This window comes from Amphiura filiformis, chromosome 8, assembly GCF_039555335.1.
Source record: "Amphiura filiformis chromosome 8, Afil_fr2py, whole genome shotgun sequence".
Classification (NCBI taxonomy): Eukaryota; Metazoa; Echinodermata; class Ophiuroidea; order Amphilepidida; family Amphiuridae; genus Amphiura; species Amphiura filiformis.
Genome location: NC_092635.1, coordinates 66668227 through 66687772, shown reverse-complemented (window position 1 = coordinate 66687772; position 19546 = coordinate 66668227). Strand labels below are relative to the sequence as shown.

Here is a 19546-nt window from a genome sequence, read left to right as displayed (position 1 = left end):
TCAAATACTCAGCGGGCACATTCCCCTGAGACCCCCTCTGTATGGATAAAGAAGCCCAGCAAACACACAAATGTTTTAAAAATGTTTGAATCATGTTATACTCTGGGTTTGAGTTCAGATGAAAATGTTTTAATAACATTAAATGTCGTGTTATAAATATATATATATTAAAAAAATTTCAAAATGTTAAATTGTAAAATATTTTTTGCAAACATTTTTTGCCCAATGTTATAATATGGCTTTAAATTGGGCCATTAATTTCATTTATTCCCAAAAATATTCTGGGGCACATCCGCCTCAGACAGCCCCCCCTGCGTATGGATAAATAGGTCTCCGTTTTGGCCTCTGTTTAGGACACCCGTAGGCCTACAGTTTTTGGTCACCTCCTCTGACCCCCCAAATAAAAACCCGTGATGGCCGTTTCGCAGCTATTCAAGTTGCCGAAAAAACTTTCGAATGTGCTATACCCCCCCCCGTTTCCAAAATTCCTGGATCCGCCACGGCTAAAAACAACATTTGCCAAAAAATCCTATATTTCTACCCACGCAATTTTCCAGTTGAGTTATGATCTGCGGCCCTACACTTTTTGTTGAACTCACATTACTAACGGCAGAGAACACATCTGACATGATATTGGTAGGCCTACTATATCTTGTGCAAAATCATATCCTAAATTCGCTAACAAGGTGTCATCATGAAGAAGGCGGCATTGATGTTGATATTCATGATAGTTTGTGCTACGCTTGTTGCATCGTATCCGTGGCAACCCAAAGCCAGAAAAGAGGTACGATTTTTGATAGTTTTAAATTTTAAAGGTAATATAATTTTGGATTCAGAGCCAATTATTCCACTAGATGGTATATAGTATATTATACAACCTTATCGACACCCCCCCCCCAATAATATATATGCATTAGAAAATAATTACACTAATATAGCGCGTAGCCTATCTATAGGCCTAGACATATCCAAAGCTTTTGACGTAATTGACCATATGGGTGCACGTGCGCAAACTACGGCCCGGGCCGCAGGCCACATGCGGCCCACCGACGAATTTTGTGCGCGGCCAGCGAGCGAGACTTGGATATGAAAACTACCTAGGCCTACTCAAGTGCAACTGGCAAATGTGGTAAAAGCATAACTCTAAGCCTACGAGTTGCGACTCCATCGAAATTCTGAATTTTATTTCAATGTTAAAAATGTACTATAGCCAAAACTAAACTGACTATGAATGGGGCCCATAACAATCACTGCAAGCTATCATTTGTCTCAAATGACATGTTCATTGTTAACACGGAATGATTTATATGTGTTAATTGGATTTTTTTTAAAGGTTGCCATGGAAACTGGGTTCATAAATTGTTATGATCCACGAGCCGTGTATGAATAGAATTAAAGGCCCATTCAGTGATCCCTTGCAGAGAAAATGTAAACAAATTAAAATTGTTTATAAACTGCTTAAAAGTGAAGGAAACGCCATTCAAATCGTGGTATCTTAGAAATGCAAAATTTGGCAAAAAAAAACCCAAAACGAAGAAAACAGCAGTATTGACTAAGTTGAAGCCCCATTGAAGTACATGTAGCTAGTAAATGTATATACTGTCAGTATATAAATTGCAGATTCATGTAAAATGCCTTATTTTGTCTTAAATGATGGCTTTCCGCCGAACCCGGGCCGCCGAACCACTAACAGACGATGCCAATGACAAATTGTACCAAAATCTGAATTTTGATGATTTTTACGATCGTCCGGATGAGCAAATCACTGAATGGGCCTGTAAAAGTTTATTCAGTAAAGCCAGCGAAAGTGTTAAAAACATAAACAGTAAAATTATGTTTACATTTCCATAACTGATGTGGGTGATTCTCTGAAAAGAGTAACTTTTAAGTCCCGCGACTTTCGGCGCTCATAAAAGTTTTAAAAGCGGATTGTTTTTTTCTTTTTTGGCTTAGTCATGGACTTTTGTATGTATAAAAATAGTTAAGAACATCCAAGTAGGGAAAAATTAATTTTTTGGTGTCAAAAAATTCTTCAATATCTGACGACCCCCCTGAAAACCCCATGTCCCGATGTCACGCACCGAATTTTAGTGATTTTGTAGTATTTTTGTGAGCAAGTGTGGGAAGTGAAAATTACCACTGACTGGGGTAAATATCATGTCTAAGAAGGTTTAAATGCTTAAAACCACTTCTAAATTCAATATTATGGAATAATTCAAAAATTTGTGTCAAAAAATTGCTGTCCCTTGGTTTTGCATCATTGCCGTCACATTGGCATCAAAACGACTGGAGGTGAAGACCAAATATCAGAGGTCAATAATTTGACCCTGTACGCTGCCTTTTACAGACGACGAAAAACATCAACCCGGAATAGGTGCACATTGGCACTCTTTTCCTGCCAATTTTGAGGGTATCTTCAAGTATACACGTGCGTACCTTTATTCAACATCATCTCCAAACGTTTCTGATCAATTTGATATAAGTCTTATTGTTGAAAATTTCCGGAAAATAATGATGGTTGAATATGTCCCACAAGCTGTTGTTGTGATATGTAACACGTGGGTAAGATTAACCCTGCTATTAATCGTAAGCAATGTCTGAACCATCATCTCCGCTACATCAGTTGGCGTCACAATTTGCCGTGGCGGAGATGATTCTCTATAGGAATTCGTGTAGAAATATCATCTCCGTCACATCACCATCATCTCCATCACATCACCGGATCTTGAGATACAGCGAAGTCCAGTTTAGTTTATCAGAAAATGCTTACCAATTCTAGACCTTCTCATCTGTATGAATTTAATTTTCAAGTAGTGTGAAAACATTACTGAAATCAAATGTCTGTGACGGAGATGATTCTCTATAGGAATTTGTGTAGAAATATCATCTCCGTCACATCACTATCATCTCCATCACAGCATTGTCATCTCCATCACAATTGTTGTTGACCTTTATTTGACCTTTGACCCAGACAACATGGAATTTACTATTTGGAAATGTAATTGATATTGTATGTGTTTACTATGTCAATAGAAATTTATTTAGTTATTTCAAGCAAAATTATGAATATACTTAAGTTTGTATAAAAAAAATACTAACAGACATGACATTTTCCGTACAGCCTGCCTCTCATTGTCCCAACTAAATGACGAAAGTACAAAATCATATTTTTTTAAATGAAAAAAGCAAACATGAATCAAGCAACTTACAAGTTATCCATAAAACTCATAATTAAGAGTTTTAACAATTTTTTGTCCTTATTTCCTTTTTGGCCTAAATGTGACGGAGATGATGCTCACCTGGCACAACCTGCAGATTACGCCCTCTATAATATAGAGGGCGCCCTAAAGATTGCGCCAAATATTGTTTTCATGCACTAGAGACTTACATCCTTACAGATATGTAAAGGAAACATTTTTATAATCATTTTCAAATTCATATTTGCCTATCTTCAAATAGTACACCTTTTCAGAGAAATACCCATGTATACATTTCCATAACTAGGTATTTTTATGCTAGGTATTATTATGCTATCCCATCTAGGTATTGTGCTATCCGATTCTGCTTTTTACCTTCTTTTTTCTTTCTGGCAACAAAAATGTCAAAATGCTTCTCCTGCTACATATGTTACACCCTACAATTACGTAACTTGCACATAGGCCTATGTATTGGCTATATTCAGTGACCGTAGGTTTAAACAGAATTGGAGTCAAAGGTCATTTAAAGGGGGCATTTCCTGTATTTAACCAAATACCTTCAAAATGCTTCTTCTGCCACATACAGACTTGACATTTAATATGGAATATTTTTTTCGCAAAATTCCAAGACTGGTCTGGAAGTGGTCTGCATAAACCGCACGGGCTAAATATTAATTGGAATTGGGGTGTGTCGGGAGATAGTGTAAAATAATAGTTTGATAGAAAACGTGTATTCCATAAGTTTAGATTATGGTCCTCATAATGTAGTGAATTTGCCTAAAATGGCGGATTTAGGGATACTGAATTTGAGCTTTTTTGGAGAAACAATTTTGGACTTTATGCAACATTGTTCTGTTATTATCAAGTTTATAGGGGTTTGAGGTGATATTTCCTAAACCTCGTCAGCAATTGGCATTAATCACAGCTGAAATACACTTGCAATGTACCAATTTTTTGAACATGGGAGGAGCTTAAAATATGACTCTTAATATGGTACTCAGACAATTTGAATGGCCCCCTGGAGTCAACTGGTACACACTTATGGTACATAAACAACAGCTCGGATTCCTGATTGTCCAATGAACTCACGATGTTTCTTTGTGTACAGTAAGTTTATAACATTTGGCCCCAGGGGGTCATTCAAAATTTTTGAGTGCGGACGTACCACTTTTAAGAGCAATATTTTTAAAGCTCCTCCCACTTTCAAAAATTGTAGATTACAAGTACATGTCTGTTCTGATGAACGCTTATTGGTATTTAGGTTCAGTAAATATCACCTTAACCCTCAATAAATTTGATAATACCAGAATAATGTTGCTCAAATTCAGAAATTTTACCCCTACAAAAATCAAATTCAATCTCCGTAAGGGTACTTGCCCATCAATTTCATTCAGGGCCGTGTTTGAAAAACGGCACAGCGCATTAGTAAAAAGAATAAAAAAATACTAAAAGATATACTATAGGCCTACCCTAATAGCTTACAATAGATACCCCACCGTAAATAGCTCTCTCCATTACCGGTACCTCGCTGTGCCAGTATATACGCGTAGTGTACGCACTTTTGAACAACATTTTGTTCAAAAATGATAGGAAGGGACTGTTTTCAGCTAAAATGTTGGTTATCAGCAGATGCTTAATGATGGAAATTGTTGCAGAAAGGTAAGTGTACTCTTCATTTATTCAAAATATCACATATCAATGAATTTAAATTGGAAATCCAAAAAGGAAATGTCAGGTCAAAATTCTCACCTTAGAATTATTGTGAAATAAAATCAAACCAAATTTAGGCTCCGCAAACAACGTCCAATTATTCCCATTGGTGTTTGCTACACGTGCATATAATAAATTATGATTTGGGGCTAATTTGAGAAGAGTTAATGCCTCGAGTTTCAAAATACACCGAGTGATGTTTTTTGATCAAAAACATCGACAATTCAAGACTCTGTAAAAACAAATCAAGACTTATCTGGGATAATTGCAACTAAGTATAATGAAAGTTATGATCTAAGCTACCCAGCAAACACAAAACGTTTTCGACATCGTTCGCAAAAGGTTATAAAAGGTTGTCAGAAAAAGTTTAAATGTCGGGTTATATAAAGGGTATATTAAGAGTATAAAACGTTTGCATAACCTTAAAAACATTTTTGATAATCTACTGCTCAGCAAACAAAAATGTTTTACAGAAAACGTTTAAATGTCGGGTTATATAAAGGGTATAAAAACGTTTTAATAACATTCCAAAAACATTCTTGAAAACTTGATACAAAACATTCTAAACAGAATGTTATTTTGGGGTTGAAAAATATTTTGCAAAAATGTTTGCCCAAAATATTTTCAATAACATTTTAAAAACGTTTTCATGACCTTTATATAACCCGACATTTAAATGTTATTAAAAGGTTTTGAAAAAAAAAAAAACATTTTAAGAAAATTTCTGTGTTTGCTGGGTTCAAATATTTTAACATAATGTTATTTAAGTATTGACACAATATTTGGCAAACATGTTTGAAAAAATAGTTTACAATAACATTTTTTGAAAACATTTAAAAATATTGTTGTAGTATGTTTTTTCATACAAAACGTTTTAAAACGTTATCATGACCTTTATATAACCCGACATTTTAATGTTATTAAAACGTTTTTACCTAAACCAAAAGCCAAAATATAACTTATTTAAAACGTTTTCAAAACGTTTTTGTGTTTGCTGGGTACCAGATGCATCATTAATTTCCTGACTATGATATTTAGTTGTAGGAAAAGATTACTTTAATGTTTGGGCGGGATTATTTCCCGCCACAAATTTCAACCAAAAAGAGCATGTAGTCTTAAATCCGCCATTTTAGGCTAATTCACTACATTATGAGCGCCATAATGTAAACTAATGGAAAGCACATTTTCTGTCAAACAATTATTTTACACCATCTCCCGACACACCCGAATTAATATTTAGCCCGTGCGGTTTATGCAGACCCGTTCTAGACCAGTCTTGGAATTTTGCGAAAAAATATTCCATATTAAATGTCAAGTCTGTATTATATAGTACAATGATGTCATTTGCATATATGCATCTGCTATTATACCCCACGCTTGCGTGGAAAAATCTTACAATTGCATTACCTGGACATCTGTAAGGGTTATGTGGCTCAAACTCGGTGACAACAAACTTAATGATCAGGGGAACATTTTGGAACACTTTGCAGGGGTCAGGTCAAAGGTTATCTGGGGTCAAATCTTATAATTTCATTGTCTGGATATCTGTAAGGGGTGTGGGGCTCAAACTCTGTGACAACAAATCTCATGACCAGGGGAACATTTTGCGGGGGTCAGATCAAAAGTCATGCAGAGGTCAAATCTTAGTAATGTATTTTCTGGACATCGGTATTGGGTACGGGGATCATACTTGGTGACAACAAACTTGATGACCAGGGGAACATTTTTGGAATATTTTTCAGGATCAGGTCAAAGATCATCTGGGGTCCAATCTTAAAATTGCATTTTCTGGACATCTGTAAGGAATACGGGACTCAAACTCGGTGACAACAAACCTATGACCAGGGGAACATTTTTGGAACATTTTGCAGGGGTCAGATACCTCCACAACACCAACACCCTTCAGCTAGGTTTGTGGTCTATGACAAACATTTGCCACTAGTTAATATTGTCATTTTAAAAGTATTTTTGAAATGAACAATTTGGCAAAAAAAGATGAAAACAGCAGTATTGACAAAGTTGAAGCCACATTCAAATGTTGCTAATTTCTCTACTCAAATAGAGAAATTACAGATTCATAAACTGTCTTATTTTGTCTTTAATACACGGCTTGCAGCTTAACCAGACAATGTTAGCTATGACACAAAGAAAGTTGCCAAAATCTGAATGTTGATGATTTTTATCCTGAGCAAATCACTGAATAGGCCTTTAATTAAGGTACACCCCCACACAGACAAATAGTCACACAGCTTGTTGACATTTACCGTATGCCATATCATGATATGTACGTTTAGATTAGAACCTCAAAATTGTACGTAAACATTTACATGAATCGTGTAAAGTTTTTATTTATTATTTCTGGACATCTGTAAGGGGTACCGGGCTCAAACTCTGTGACAACAAACTTACTGACATAGTGCAGTTATGTCCACGGCAAATTCACCGTAACCTTTACAGCCATAAACCCGCTTAGCGAAGATAAAACCGAGATATGCGGTACTAAACCATTATAGTAATCGATTGTCCAATGCAAATTTATTACCACGGGATAATATTAATCAAATGAGCGATCGAATTATCCGCTACGGTCGACTAATCCAATTGATAATGACGCTTTTGACATGTACGGCCGGAGCTCCACTGACTGAGTTTTGGGGTATTTTTCACTGGTGTGCTGTCATTTACTCATCAAGGCGGTCCCCCGTTATTATAAGGACTATGCTAATGATTTAAAGATGGACATGTAGAGAATAAACCATACTTGCTTGACAGAAAGTGCTAAATTTGTAGCTATTACTGTTTCGTGACACCCCTCTTCCAAATGCGACCAAGCCAGGGCGGCCCGGTGAAGCAAAATGTGCATTGGAATAACACGTGAGTTTGGATATAGATGGTAGATTTCTTTCTCATACAAATGTATGGTCCCCCCTTATTAAAGCTTGTACCGGGTTGAAAATTCAGATATTTTGAAAAGAATAAGTAATTGAAACATAGAGCAAGTACTAAAATCATAGCTTTTATACTTTTTGATATATATATATATGACGCTAACTAGGTGAGTTAGAAAGGTTGAGTTAAAAAGGTTGTTCACCACTGCCATATAATGCTACTTCATAAGCGTGATTTTTCAAAGTGCCCCTTGGAATTCGTCATTTTTTGAGCTAACTGCTCAAATGTGTGACCACATTAAGACCCATCCTTCATGCTGCGCTTAATTACCTAATCATAAAAAATGCAGATTTTGGTATCAGGTGAAAATTGATTTGAATTATTTGCATTAAAAATATTTTCAAAATATTATTGCAACATATTTGCTGTAAACTTTTTTCAAAATATTTTGTCAACGCTTAATAACATTATGTTAATATGTTTTGCTATCGAGTTAAAGTTTTCGAGAATGCCATCTGATGGTTATTAACTCCTTTTATACCCTTTATAAAATCCAACATTTAGATGTTTTCTATAAAATGTTTTGAGTTTGCTGATGGGAAGTACATGACAATAATTATGGTAATCATTTATAAATGACGTGAGCACTGGCATTTCTTAATTTATTAAAAATTCGACAAGCAAGCAACTTGGGATTAGTGAAAAGGCTTGTATAGTTAGGTCAATAACCTCAATTCCGTGACCATTCTCTGGCTAGTAAGGTTTGACGATTGATTCGGCTTCTATGGACCATTTAGAAAAAAAAGTAGCCCCCATGTCCCTCGTGAAAATCCCGGCATTTTTCGCTAGAGGTCGAAATCCAAAATGGCCACCGCCACCATTTTGAAAAAATAAGTTTTGAACCAGAGCATCTATAATCATGTACAAAGACACTTTTTCGGGTATGTCGAGCACAAGGATTCCGATTCTGACATTAAAATGACATTACGGCATCATTTTCATCCAGAAATCCAAGATGGTGGCCGGCGCCAGCTTGAAAAAATAAGTTTTGAACCAGAGTATCTAAAATCATGTACAAAGACACTTTTTCGGGTAAGTCGACCCCAAGAAATCCGAATCTGACATTAATTTGCCGTTATAACATAATTTTTGCCCAGAAATCCAAGATGGCCCCCATTTGGTAGAGCGTAAATGTAATTTTTGAATGGGAGCACCTAGGGTCATGAATTAACTCCCCTTTTTTGGCTAATTTTAAAATAGTAATGGAAACATAGTTATGTCATTTCAGCTTTATCTGGGGTTTACGTCCCTTATCTGGGGTACGGTTTAGATTGCTCTATCTGCAGTGTACGTCCCTTATCTATGGACAAGGCACCTTATCTGGGGTTTAGATGCCTTATCTGGGGTTTACGCTCCTTATCTGACGGAAGGCGCTTTATCTGGGGGTTAGACTGCCTTATCTGGGCTTACGTCTCTTAGCTGGGGTTAAGGCGCCTTCTATGGGGTTTAGATGCCTTATCTGGGGTTTAGACTGTGTTATCCCAGGTTTACGTCCCTCATCTGAAGTTAAGGTGCCTTATCTGTGGTTTAGATGCCTTATCTGGGGTTTACGTTCCTTATCTGGGGCTAAGGAGGCGCCTTATCTGGGGGTTAGACTGCCTTATCTGGACTTACGTCTCTTAGCTGGGGTTAAGGCGCCTTCTATGGGGTTTAGATGCCTTATCTGGGGTTTAGACTGTGTTATCCCAGGTTTACGTCCCTCATCTGAAGTTAAGGTGCCTTATCTGTGGTTTAGATGCCTTATCTGGGGTTTACGTTCCTTATCTGGGGCTAAGGAGGCGGCTTATCTGGGGTTTAGGATGCCTTATCTGGGGGTTACTTCTCTTATCGTAGGTTTATGTTCCTTATTTAGGGTTAAGGCGCCTTATTTGGGGTTGGGCTGCTTTATCTGAGATCTACGTCCCTTATCTGGGGTTACGGGGCCTTATCTGGGGTTTACACTGCCATATCTGAGTTTACGTCTCTTATATGGGGTTAAGGCGCCTTATCTTGAGTTTAGATGCCTTATCTGAGGTTTACGAGCCTTATCTGGGGTTTACGACCCTTATCTAGAATTAAGGCACCTTATGTGGGGATTAAGATGCCTTATCTGGATATATGTTCCTAATTTAGGGTTAAGGCGCCTTATTTGGGGTTTGGACTGCTTTATCCGGGGTCTACGTCCCTTATCTGGTGTTACGGCGCGGCGCATTATCTGGGGTTTAGATGCCTTATCTGGGTTTAGACTGCGATATGCTAAGGTTAAGCATCTCATGAGCCACAGGTAAGGAACGTTACCCCGGATAAGGCCGTCTAAACCACAGATAAGGTGCCTTATCGCTAGATAAGGGATGTAAACCCAAGATAAGGCAGTTTAAACCCCAGATCTTACGGACTTACGGACTTACGGAATTGATGGGTAGTGTTTAGGCACTCGCCTTTATATCCCCATATCTTGCCAATAGTTCTGGAGTTCATGTTTGAATGAGGTAACTGTCAGTGCGTTAATAACTTGCTGAGGCAGGTTATTCCATTCTTCAATGACTCTTTGCGTGAAGAAATCCTTTCTGCAGCGAAGACCTTTATGCAGTCTGGGTTTAAAGATCTTCTTGTTGTGTCCTCTTGTGCTGCTGCTTTCATCCACCAATTGAAAAAACTTGTCTGCATTTACCTTCTCTAGCCCATTCATGATTTTGTACACCTCTATCAGGTCACCGCGCAATCTTCTCGTCTCCAGTGTAAATAGACCCAGTGCCTCTAATCTCTCTTCATATTGAAGATCTTTCAGTTCTGGAACTAATTTGGTGGCTCTTCTTTGCACTTTTTCGAGAGTAGTAATATCTTTTTTCAATCCTGGATTCCATACTGGAACACAATATTCAAGATGAGGCCGTATGTATGATCTATAAAGAATCTGGAAGGCATCTTGGTCAAAGTGCTTGAATGTCCTTTTAATCACTCGGAGAGAATTCATGGCTTTCTGAGCTGCTTTTGAACATTGGGTGCTGGGCTTGCAGTCATTCGTGATGTACACTCCCAAATCCTTTTCACTCTCAATTTCTTCAAGTGCTGACCCATTCATCTTGTAGCTTCCACCTGGGTTATTGTATCCCATATGCATCACCTTACACTTTGCTGTGTTAAATTTCAGGAGCCATGTTCTAGACCATTCAAGGAGGTTGTCTATGTCTTTCTGCATCGCTTGTACATCATCATTTGAGTTCACACTACTAAATACCTTGGTATCATCCGCAAACATCTGCGCCTCTGATTCAATAACTTCAGGAAGGTCATTTATGTATACTATGAAAAGGAGTGGCCCTAGCACGGATCCTTGCGGAACTCCACTTGTAACTTCTGCTTCTGCTGACTTGCCTTTCCTTACAGCTACATACTGTGATCTCCCACTGAGAAAGCCTTGGATCCAATTCAGTATATTTCCTCTGACTCCATATGAACTTAGTTTACTCAAAAGATAAGGGACTTAAAGCCCACATAAGGCGGAAAGGACACCCTTATGCTTCTGCTGTCATTCAAAAGTTACGTTTTCGGTCTACCGAATGTGGGTCATCTTGGATTTCTGGGCAAAAATATGTCATAACGTCAAATTAACGTCACACTCAGAATCCTTGGGGTGGACTTGCCCATAAAAGTGTCTCTAGTACACGATTTTAGGTGCTCTGGCCCAAAACTTTTCTGGCTAAAATTGGTGTGGTAATGTCAAAGTTTAGTGATAGCGAACCTTATTTTAAATTAGTGATAGCGAACCTTATTTAAAATTAGTGATATCGAACCTTAGAACTAGCGAACCTTATTCTAAATTAGTGATATCGAACCTTAGAACTAGCGAACCTTATTCTAAATTAGTGATATCGAACCTTAGAAGTAGCGGACCTTTTTTTAGGTATAGCGAACCCTTTTCTCTATTAGAGATAGCGGGATTCTGATCTCCATAGACTTTACACGTTAGTGATAGCGAACCTTAGAGATAGCGAACCTTAAAGATAGCGGTCCTTAGAGATAGCGGGATGTCACCAGATGGAGATGTCCAGCCCGGTAAAAGTTGTCCGTGGCACTCTGCTCCCAGTCGCACCAACTATACATACCCACAAAATATTCTTGGAAGTTCATTCCGTTGTACATTATTTTTGTTTGCAGAAAAGAGAGAGGCTTCTGGAACTCCTTATATTGAAAGAATTATTGTTACAGCCATTGCGAAGAAGTACTGTTGAAGAAACAGTCAAGGCCGTAATAATGGAGCAGTTGGGTGTAGAAGAAGACGAGGTTACGGTAGGAAAAATAATTATGACAAATTGAAATAGTACATTTCGAGGGTTGAGAATCAGAAAGCCCTTAAGCCTTAAAGGAAGGTGACCTGATATAAACATCTCAAAAAAGTAACTAACCCCCCTTAAATAATGGCCATTATTCACAGAGGGGCTTATTGTATTACAAATCCGTAAAATGCGTTGGAAGTAGAATTTATTTCTGCGCATTTTGACACCTCATTTGATACGATAGCCCAGAAAACAATAAAACACCGGTTAATTTAATGCAGTGAGGTCCAGATTTGAAAGTTGCACTTACATGCACATTTTTACAATACAAAAACACTCAGATATCATTACACAGATTTCCTTCCATTACACTGAATACAAAATCAATCAATACGATTTACTGCTAAATTTTGGGTTACATTGATTTAAATGTACGCTGTGACGTCAATATTTAGTCAATTGCCTCAAACAAGGTGTCAAAATGTGCAGAAATAAATTCTGCTTCCAACGCATTTTACAGATTTGTAATATAATCACCCGTTTTTGAATAATGGTCATTATTTAAGGGGGGTTAGTTACTTTTTTTGAGATGTTTATTTGGAAAATCAAATTCTTTAAAACTTATGTATAACATAAAATGTTGTCCCTTTCAAGCATCCATGCAAAAAGATCATGTAAATGCGACTAATTCAGAATTACTGATATCTAATACATCATAAAACTGGTAGTCTACAGTGTTTTTATTAATGATAATCACCATGATCATGTAATAAATTGATATCAAATGAAAGATCATATTTTGCTCATTAACATACTGAAATTAGGAGTTCCAAATTGGTGTATTTCCGAAGATATCATAAAAAACTGCTGAATTAGTCGAAAACGTGGTATACCACAGTTGAGAGCTGTTGAGACTAATTCGACAGTTTTTTGACGATTTCTTCGGAACTATACCGATTTGGAACGCCTAATTTCAAAATTGTTTCAAAATTATGAGCTTTTACCTAATACCAAAATCTGTATTTTGATAGGGTAAAGTTGGTGATGAGGCTGTCAATCAGGTAATACCCACCTTTAACTCAAGAAATGCCATTCAGAGAAAAACAGGTTTTAATATTTTGGCGAATTAAACTGTTAAACCTAATTACAACTCACCATGTAAGTGTCTGATTTAACTCAAGTTGTGTCCCATAACCGAAAGTTGTATCCTATTATAATAACATTAGCCAGCTAATGACCAGCGTTCTGAGTGCATGTAGCCGAATAATAAAAATCAACCGCAGTTGCTTTTTTTGTGTGTTTTTCTTTTTATGCAGAACGATGCTAATTTTGTCGATGACCTAGGAGCAGACTCTCTTGATACAGTGGAACTTGAGATGGCATTTGAAGAAGAGTTTGGTACGTTTTTATTACACTGATATCTTAAGGCAAGCAATAATCAGTGATAGCTTCAGAATCGAAATTAAAATATTTAATTTAGGGGAACTTAAAGTGGTCAAATTCTCATTTCATAGGCTGTCTTATATGAATTTGGTGTCGGAAACGAAAAACAAGTACGACAAAAGTTTTCTTGGTATCGTTGGAATCGGCATAACATGTACTTTCTCCCAACATAATGCATGTAATAAACGGTTCCAAAAAAGTAAGCCCCCCCCCCCTAAGACATTTTAGTATAATCCAAAAACGGCTTGATCAATTCTCTTGTTTTAAAGTTTGGAACATAGACGGATTAGTTATGCATCAAGTGAGCGTGTTTTTGATGCTACTTTTTATCATATTCATTGCAAAATACAGCCATTTATGAAATTTTCGGCCAAAAAAATTGCATTTTTCTACATAGGCTTTTGATGCTTCAATTATTGTTTGACAAAAAGAAGCATCTTTAATTTGACTAAATCTACGTTTTTGCTGATTTAGGTGTCACACATTCGTATCTGGTCTTTCCGAGGGAGCATACCCGTATGGTCATCTGTGTTAAATATACCCCCGGTGAAATATGCGCAGTGTGTTTTTGCGCTGTACAGCTAGCTAGCGATGATCAGGTACCTATTCAGCCTAGGGTTAGGATTAGGGTTAGGGGTCATTATTGATTGTAGAATATACTATATAAGGCTTACGTATTCAATGGTAATATACTAGAATAGTATATCCCCGGGAGTATATCGCGTGTATGCGCTTTATTCCGCAAACAATAAGTATAGATAAATAAATAGACGCATTTCTAGCAGAACGACTCGTAGCATAGTGGTATAGCGTCTCGACTATGGATCCATAGGTTGCTGGTTCGAACCCGGTCGATACTTGGTAGAATTTTCAGTCTAATAAGAAACTAAGAGGAAATAATAGTAAGTATCTCTAACGCAACGCTAGTAAGCATTTCTTTAGGTGTGAAGAGGCACACTTCGTAGCGCTTATTAGCAGTGGCGTACCGTGGCCGCCCCAACCCCGGGGGGCTGAAGAAGAAACAATTTTGCCGCCCCTTCCTTAACATCCCGAAAAGGTTGACCCAATTTTTTCACGGTCGTTTGAAAAAGTGAAGAGCAAAAAAAAAAAAAAAAAAAAAAAAAAAAAACGATTTCAGGCGCTAGCGCCCTAAAAGCAACATTTTTTCAAAATTTTATATGTTTTTTCAATTTTTGGCGCCCTTTTTATTTGCTAATTCGTTTTGCCGCCCCTTCGTTTTTGCCGCCCCTGTTTTTGTCGCCCCTTCTTCTTCCACCGCCCCTTCGTTTTTGCCGCCCCTGGCTTTTACCCCGGGGGGCTGGCGCCCAAAGCCCCCCCAAAATACGCGCATGCTTATTAGGTACCTAACCGCCTATCGTGAAAGTGTGACAAGTGGCTGCCATTATTTAGGTTTATTTTGTTATGTGTCCACAGGTATTGAGATTCCTGATGAGGAAGCCGAACAAATGAGAACCGTGCAAGACGTCATTGACTACATAAATGGAGATTAAGCTACCACTACTGTTGCCAGTAGCGCGTAGCTTCTACTGACAGTCGACTGTTAAAAATGGCTCACCGCGTACCGCGTCGGATCGATATGTCTCTAATCCAATAGCCTGAATGTAAATATTATTGGAGACAGAATTAAAAAAAGACTAGTTTGCGTATGACGTCCTGTCAACCAGACCAAAATTGCCGTAGTTCGCAGGTTAGCAACCAAGCACGCCGCACCTTTGCAGACGCAAACTATAGGTTTTTTTTAATTCGGTCTTCAATTATAGCCTACTATGTTAAAACTATAATTGGAAAGTGTTATCTGTTTTTTGTTACTGCGTGCGTCAATTAAGTCCTCACTTAAGGGCTGGGGTATGAACGTTTGGGCAGTATTTATTCTGGGACATTAGAGCACATCAGACATATCGAATTGCATTCTGAATACGGAGAATGTCCTTCTGATATCAAATGATTTTGATTTTTTGAAATTCGCATTGTAATACACATTTTATGGCAAATGATTAAAAATTGATTTTTTTAATATTTAAGGGGGTACTACAACCCTGTGTTAAATTTGTGACTATTTTTGCATTTTTCTCAAAATATAGTAACACACTGATAACAAAAGTTATGTATATTATTGGGGCAAGGAATCCAATTACTACACTGAAATGTCAGTGACTCAAGACAATCGGTTCAGTATATATGATAGGAAACGCGGTACATCCTAGCGGTACCTTATTTCTTATCATAAATAACAAACCACTTGACTTGGGTCACTGAATTTCCAGAGTAGTAATTGGATTCCTTGCCCCTATAATATACATAACTTTTGTTACCACTGTGTTATTAGTTTTTGAGAAAAATGCAAAAATAGACACAAATTTATCGAGGGGTGTAGTACCCCCTTAACAGTACTCGAAGTAAATTTTATCAATCTGAAGATTTATACTTAAAGTGTATGTAGGTGGTAAGAAATTAGGTCTTTTTGGGAAAAAATCCTTATCTTCAATATAAAAGGTCAAAATTTTCAATTGAATACCTGAGTGGAAGAAGGGCCCAACTCCATCAAAGCTGTTTTGGAGATATTAAGAAAAAACTTAATATTTGGAAAAGTTTTATAGACAGAATGTTTTCATCTTCAGGGGACCTTTAATACATGAATATACAATATTACAAACATTCAAAATTATATAGGCCTATGATGTTTCCATAGCAACGGTACAGGTCTTAATACGAGCTGGAGTTGGGCCCTTCTTCCACTAATATACTGAAAGTGCCAGTTCCGTAAGCAAATGTGTTATAAATAGCTACAGAAATTTGGTAATTATCCATTAATTGCACAAGTAGAAGCATGTAAATATGTTAGGAAGAAAGTTATTGTAGTGAAAAGCAGATTTCATGGATGAACAAAATTACTCTTTAATCCAATGTCCATGGAGTTGGGCCTTTCTTCAATGAAAACCATGATTAAGTGTACGTGGAAGACTATTTATAGAGTGGATTTTGGCTCATCTTTCACAACAGTCTGCTGGCAATTAAAATGCTGGGTCTAACTAATTTTTGTAAAAAATTGGAGTTCGGCCCTTCTTCCACTCAGGTATTCAATTGATCGTCGGCTTTTCCTTCCAGGTACATACACTTTAAGAATATGTCATTAGATTTATAAAATTTACTTCGGGGACTGCTTTATATCAAAAATGTGAAAAATATCAAATTTTAATAATTTGTCATAAAATTTGTATTATATCGTGAATTTCAAAAATGAAAATTATTTGATATCAGAAAGACATTCTTCGTATTCAGAATGCAATTCGATATGTCTGATGTGCTCTCATGTCCCACAAAAATACTGTCGAAACGCTCAAAACGCTCATTCCAGATCCCTTAAAGTATATTCCATTTTTCGAAAAAGATCAGCGATGGAAGGGTAACTGGGTGCGTTACATAAATGGGTATTTCTCTGAAAAGGTGTACTATTGGAAGATAGGCAAATATGAATTTGAAAATGATTATAAAAATGTTTCCTTTACATATCTGTAAGGATGTAAGTCTCTAGTGCATGAAAACAATATTTGGCGCAATCTTTAGGGCGCCCTCTATATTATAGAGGGCGTAATCTGCAGGTTGTGCCAGGTGAGCATCATCTCCGTCACATTTAGGCCAAAAAGGAAAAAAGGACAAAAAATTGTTAAAACTCTTAATTATGAGTTTTATGGATAACTTGTAAGTTGCTTGATTCATGTTTGCTTTTTTCATTTAAAAAAATATGATTTTGTACTTTCGTCATTTAGTTGGGACAATGAGAGGCAGGCTGTACGGAAAATGTCATGTCTGTTAGTATTTTTTCTATACAAACTTAAGTATATTCATAATTTTGCTTGAAATAACTAAATAAATTTCTATTGACATAGTAAACACATACAATATCAATTAAATTTCCAAATAGTAAATTCCATGTTGTCTGGGTCAAAGGTCAAATAAAGGTCAACAACAATTGTGATGGAGATGACAATGCTGTGATGGAGATGATAGTGATGTGACGGAGATGATATTTCCACACAAATTCCTGTAGAGAATCATCTCCGTCACAGACATTTGACTTCAGTAATGTTTTCACACTACTTGAAAATAAAATTCATACAGATGAGAAGGTTTAGAATTGGTAAGCAGTTTCTGATAAACTAAACTGGACTTCGCTGTATCTCAAGATCCGGTGATGTGATGGAGATGATGGCGATGTGACGGAGATGATATTTCTACACGAATTCCTATAGAGAATCATCTCCGCCACGGCAAATTGTGACGTCAACTGATGTAGCGGAGATGATGGTTCAGACATTGCTTACGATTAATAGCAGGGCTGTGGACATATTCAACCATCATTATTTTCCGGAAAAATTCAACAATAAGACTGATATCAAATTGATCGGAAACGTTTGGAGATGATGTTGAATAAAGGTACGCGCGTGTATACTTGAAGATACCCTCAACATTGGCAGGAAAAGAGTGCCAATGTGCACCTATTCCGTGTTGATGTTTTTCGTCGTCTGTAAAAGGCAGCGTACAGGGTCAAATTATTGACCTCTGATATTTGGTCTTCACCTCCAACCGTTTTGATGCCAATGTGACGGCAATGATGCAAAACCAAGGGACAGCAAATTTTTGACACAAATTTTTGAATTATTCCATAAAATTGACTTTAGAAGTGGTTTTAAGCATTTAAACCTTCTTAGACATGATATTTACCCCAGTCAGTGGTAATTTTCACTTCCCACACTTGCTCGCAAAAATACTACAAAATCACTAAAATTCGATGCGTGACATCGGGACATGGGGTTTTCAGGGGGGTCGTCAGATATTGAAGAATTTTTTGACTCCAAGAAATTAATTTTTCCCCACTTGGAAATATCTTAACTTTTTTATACATACAAAAGTCCATGACTAAGCCAAAAAAGAAAAAACAAATCCGCTTTTAAAACTTTTATGAGCGCCGAAAGTCACGGGACTTAAAAGTTCCCCTTTTCAGAGAATCACCCAAATATAATGTTTTTCTTAAATGAAATTTGAACAAAAATAGTATTTTGACTAAATATTATAAATACACTAACTTGTATATGTTTTGAATTTACTCATGGTGTATAATACATAATTCTAAATAAAACTTTTACACAAGGAAACAGTTCATCTTTTGTGTAATTTCTTAATTTTATCTACCAAACCTTGTGATACCTGATGCCTCTCGCATATTGCCATCGGTAGGATGTTGACCGGAGGAAGATGTGACCATCTTCAATTGGTAAAGATAAAGGCAGTAATATAACATTTTAATATTATCTGTAGAACAAAAACTACCACTTGAGGGTAATATTATACAAATATTTTAAACTGTCTATGAGGGTGATGGTCGAAATATAATCACGAGGTGAAAGATGGATTGTTCCATTCCACGACCCGGAACGGCGAGTGGAATGGAACAATACATCTTTCACCTCGTGATTCGACCATTACACGAATTTAAGACAGTTAATATTTGTTTTATATCACTCATACATAAATTCTGTTGCTCAAAAATACTATTTAAGATAGGGAATACATTTTTTCATCAACATAACACCATGTTTTGCCGTGACATACTTAACATTTTGGTGTCCACCCCATAACTAAATCGGCCAGTCTAAGAGTCAGCGCACGGCTTGGCGCAGGCGCACTACGGCGCAGCACTATGATGGTAAAAACTATCACTGACTAAAAAAGTCAATATCAATATCCTGGCATGTAAGATAACAGAGATGTGATGATGGAGGTAGAACTTTTTGAATGATCCTCGCCCAGCAAACACAAAACGTTTTTGACATCATTCGCAAAAGGTTATAAAAGGTTGTCAGAAAACGTTTAAAGGGTACATTAATGGTATAAAACGTTTTCATAACATTAAATAACATTTGTTGGTAATTTACTGCACAGCAAACACAAATGTTTTACAGAAAACATTTA

General features: G+C 36.9%; 1 protein-coding gene across 1 annotated transcript; it reads left to right on the top strand.

The window, feature by feature from the left end:
- Nucleotides 1-600: 600 nt before the first annotated feature.
- On the top strand, nt 601-18734 carry LOC140159374 (acyl carrier protein-like). The gene is made up of 4 exons (XM_072182827.1): nt 601-784; nt 11994-12125; nt 13429-13510; nt 14990-18734. The coding sequence occupies exons 1-4, from the start codon at nt 695-697 to the stop codon at nt 15064-15066; spliced, it is 381 nt and encodes a 126-aa protein (XP_072038928.1). The 5' UTR covers nt 601-694; the 3' UTR covers nt 15067-18734.
- Nucleotides 18735-19546: the final 812 nt, after the last annotated feature.